Source organism: Nanorana parkeri, unplaced genomic scaffold (genome assembly GCF_000935625.1).
Source record: "Nanorana parkeri isolate BGI_ZX_2015 unplaced genomic scaffold, ASM93562v1 scaffold2005, whole genome shotgun sequence".
NCBI lineage: Eukaryota > Metazoa > Chordata > Amphibia > Anura > Dicroglossidae > Nanorana > Nanorana parkeri.
This window is the reverse complement of record NW_017308273.1, coordinates 23,593-27,605: the sequence shown is the minus strand read 5'-3', so window position 1 is coordinate 27,605 and position 4,013 is coordinate 23,593. Positions and strand designations below refer to the sequence as shown.

The following is a 4,013-nucleotide window of genomic DNA, read 5'->3' as shown; positions in this document are numbered from 1 at the left end:
CCCGCCGCCTGTTACTATGGACGCGGCCGGGAGGTGAGTCACAGGACCCGCCCCCTCACTGTGAAGCCCGTTGGCAGTGCGGGGCCCCGGTGTTCGAACACCGGGACCATGCACTGCCATATATTGCATAACCGGACCGCACTGAGACTGTGCGGCCCGGTACCATTACCGGTCCGCGGACCGGGGTTTGGGGAACACTGGGTTAGAGGACACATTGTAACGGAAAGTGTTTCCTCTACAGTCATCAACGCACTCTCCAGATCTGATTCAGGGGATACAAACTGATTCAATGGAAGTGCGTTGGTGTACATACATTTAATTCCTCTCTTTTTGTGGGACAAAAGTTTACTACCTTGTTGTTCCCCACTATTTTTATTGTTATTATTCTGCCTTGATTTCGGTCGTCCGTTGTTAGTTATACTTACATGTGCCAACGGATTTCCTATATTGACTGGAGTGAGCCCACTATTATTAACTCCTTTTTTACTACTTTCTGTGTTATTTTTATCTATGATTAAATTATCAACGTTTAGTTTAAGTAATTTTATTTTTATACCCTACCCCCCACTTTCTAGTTTAAAAGCTCCTCCAGTCTTTCTACCATTTTCCCTCCCATGAAGTGCACTTACTGGATTTGACCACCCCATCTCTGTCACATTCGGCCCGCAACAGTTCCAGAGGAGTGCTGATCTGTATAGAGAGACAGGACCAGTAAGAAGAGGCATTAATATATTTCCAACAGTGAACAAGGATAATACACCAACCAAAATGTACATATCAGTGATCACATTTACTGAATGTGCACAGCTCTTCCTGCTTCCCCTATTTCTCAAACAGGAATGCTGCTATGACCGGAGATCTCATGGATTATTCATGCACATCGTACTTTTCTACAGTGTCTTTGACCAGCTGAAAGCGGACCTTCCCTCATACAAAACACCTTTTTTATACCCTTCACTCACCCCACCCTCGCCTCCATTCTTGCTTAGACAAGAATGACGCCTCCTCCACTCCTGAAGCCCCCTGGCGAATGCAGGTCACGTATCTCAGGAGGCATTAGCTTCAACAGCACCTGTGTCACGTACCTGGGTCGAGACTGTAATTGTGAGGAGGCCTTCCTTGCACATCGGGTCTTGAGGCCTCTGGGGATGGGTACAGAGACCTGGCGGACACCGAGTGGCACGAGTGCCATTGGTGAGGAGCACCGCGCAAGCCAAAATCCAGTAGATGAGCCGGGGTCAGTTCCAATCGGGCAAACGAAGTACAGAAGGGTTAAGCAGAAGAATGGTCCATACACAAATCCGGGGTCCAGGGCAGGCAGCAGTCAAGCGTAGTCAAGATAATTCCGGGTCACAACAAGTCCAACTGGATATCACAAAAGCACAGGAAACAGGAGAGACTGAAGATAATCCAGCAATTTGGCAGTGTCCATGCTAGGCCTATATACAGGAAGTAATGATTAGGATAGGTCACTTTCTGTGCGCCTCCATGGCGTGTTCCCGCTTTGCTGGATCCACGTGTCTGCGCATGCTCAGGTTGATACGAAGACGCGCCCTTGGCGCATGCGCAGGTAGCGCACAACTATTCCCATTCTTGCGATGACTCGCTCTTGGCGCATGTGCGGTTAGCTCCGATCTCTTACAACCTGCGGGAGGGCATACCTGGCTTCATCAGTGGCTGGCTGGCTGAACCAGTCAGAGAAATCTGGCTCCCAATCACGTTGGAAAGGAAGATGGCGGCATCAGTGGATTAATGTTTTTTTCACTTAACTTTGTTGCTTTATTGAACCTGTCACCTCCAATACAGGAGTTCTAGCACAGCTCCCCCCTCCCACTGTGTACACGGAGCGGCAGGGTTAGTTTCAACCCTGCCGCTCTGCTCCCTGCATCGGCGGCCAGTGAGGAGAGACTCGGCGACCGGGGGGAGGACAGAACCAGAGGAGAGAGGTAGGTGCAAGGGAGGGGAGGTCGGACGGATGGACCGGCTGCACACATTTTACATGTGATCGTGACGACATCGCCGCGATCACTTGTAAATGAACGTGTCGCTTCCTCACACTACATTTAGTCCCGCCTTTCCAAAGCAGGACTAAATGTAGAAGGCAACTTACCGCCCGGAACTTTATGTTCCCGGGCGTCGGGGGATTCCACACCGCTGCCGCCCCTCTACTCCCTGCCGGGCCTCGGTGGCCTTGTGGGGAATCCGGGCCTGCGTGTGAGCATGTTTTTCGAGGACAACCCATAAGATAAGGTAAGTAGGGTTGCCACCTTTTCTTCAAGCGAAACCCGAACAATCTAGCAACGCAGGGACATTTTTTTGGGAGAATGGGGTCGTAGCTTATTCATATGTACATAGTGCCGCCCATTCATAAGTAAATATCACAGTTGAGACTATTTTCAATGGGGGGCCAGTAGCCCCTATCTTAATTTTGGTTGCCCCTGTCTGCCTGACATTTTGTGTCCGGGTTTCTGCTGCCATGAAACCCGAACACAGCATTCAAAACCCGAACTGTCCGGGTGAATCCTGGACAGGTGGCAACCCTAAAGGTAAGAGGGGAAATGAAAAATAAAGTTCCTCTTCAACACATACTGAGAGACATCCATTGATATCATATTTGTGATCGCTACGCAAGCTCTGTTAAATAAAATGAGTTCCATTGCAGTCAACTATGATTTTCTAAAGCTGGCAAAGACTTCAAACGTGGTGTTTTACGGTGGGAAAGTTCTGAACACTATTAGCACGTCACCAAGCAATGGTGGGACTGATCATGTGACTACAGCTATCCAAACAGGAAGTAGCTGCAGGAAGTAGGAAGTGACTGGAATCCATGTGTGAGCTTAAATACATACAGCAGCAGGTAGGACAATGACATTTACTACAATCATTGCAATGTTTATAACTGGTCGATGAAGGATTGTTTTTTTCCACCAAAAGTACACTTACTTACACTTTACTTTTGATAAATAGGTAGCTTACTTGGAGGTCATACACTGCTATACTGACCAAAGGGATACCCTCGGTGTTGGCTACAATTGTAAAAGAAAACAGCTGAGGCCTGGTGTACATTTCATTAGAACCCACCATCGTACAGTGTAGGTCATATTTTAAAATATATGACCTACCCTGAAAATAGTGGCGTCACAAGGGGGGTGCGGGGGAGTGCGGCCCGCACCCGGGTGACACCATTGGAGGGGTGACACCAAAATGACTTACACCCCCCTCTGAAAAGTCGGGCGCTCGGTCATGGACCGAACGCCTGACAGTATCAGGAAAGAGAGAAGGGGACCCGGCGGCATACCTCATCCCGCTGGGTGGCTGTCCCCTCCTCTCTCTGCCGGCGTCCATCACCAAGATGGCCGCCGGCAGGTATCAGAATACTGCCGCACGTGCGTGATAACGTCATCGCACACACGCGTGGTGACGCCACGCGCATGCGTGGTGATGTCTCGGCGGGGTGACACTCGGACACCGCTCCGGGTGTCACCCAGCCTCGGGACGCCCCTGCCTGAAAATAAGACCTATTGTGTTTTTTTCAGCCCAAAAAAATATATGACAGTGTCTTATGTTCGGGGGAAACGCGGTATAACAGCTCATGCTAATAATGAATAGCAGATCGGTCTCACCAGAGGCTCTTCTTCCTCATCCGGTTGGGTCTCAGAGTTTGGAGTTCCGGTATCATTCAGAAACATGTCCACCGTTCTACGCAAAACAAATAAAGAGCATTAGTGTCCAATAATCAGAGAGCTATCACCCTTGATGTGTATAAAGTCAGGACATGGTTTCGATTTTCCTTCACTTCCTGTTCGGGAGGAAATCTCTCCACACCAAAGGAAATCCTCTTTTAGACAATCGTCACCAGAACAAGTGTCCCCTTTGGAAGCTGTCCCCTCTAGTCCTGCTCTCTGGTGTCGGCTCAATACTTTGAATCTTCCCTCACTTCCAATTCCAGTGACATCGCTCACCAGGATGAATAGAGACAATGAGGGAAATTTATCAAAACTGGAACTGGACCC

At 49.2% G+C, this 4,013-nt stretch overlaps 1 protein-coding gene across 1 annotated transcript in view; it reads right to left on the bottom strand.

Annotated features, from left to right (window-relative positions):
* GMIP (GEM interacting protein) overlaps positions 1-4,013 on the bottom strand; it is a 68,658-nt gene that overhangs the window by 49,290 nt on the left and 15,355 nt on the right. Inside the window, exons 3-4 of the mRNA XM_018572338.1 lie at positions 3,624-3,699; positions 630-690 (exon numbers count right to left, since the gene is read on the bottom strand). Coding sequence (XP_018427840.1) covers positions 630-690; positions 3,624-3,699 — 137 coding nt within the window. The remainder of the gene's footprint in view (positions 1-629; positions 691-3,623; positions 3,700-4,013) is intronic.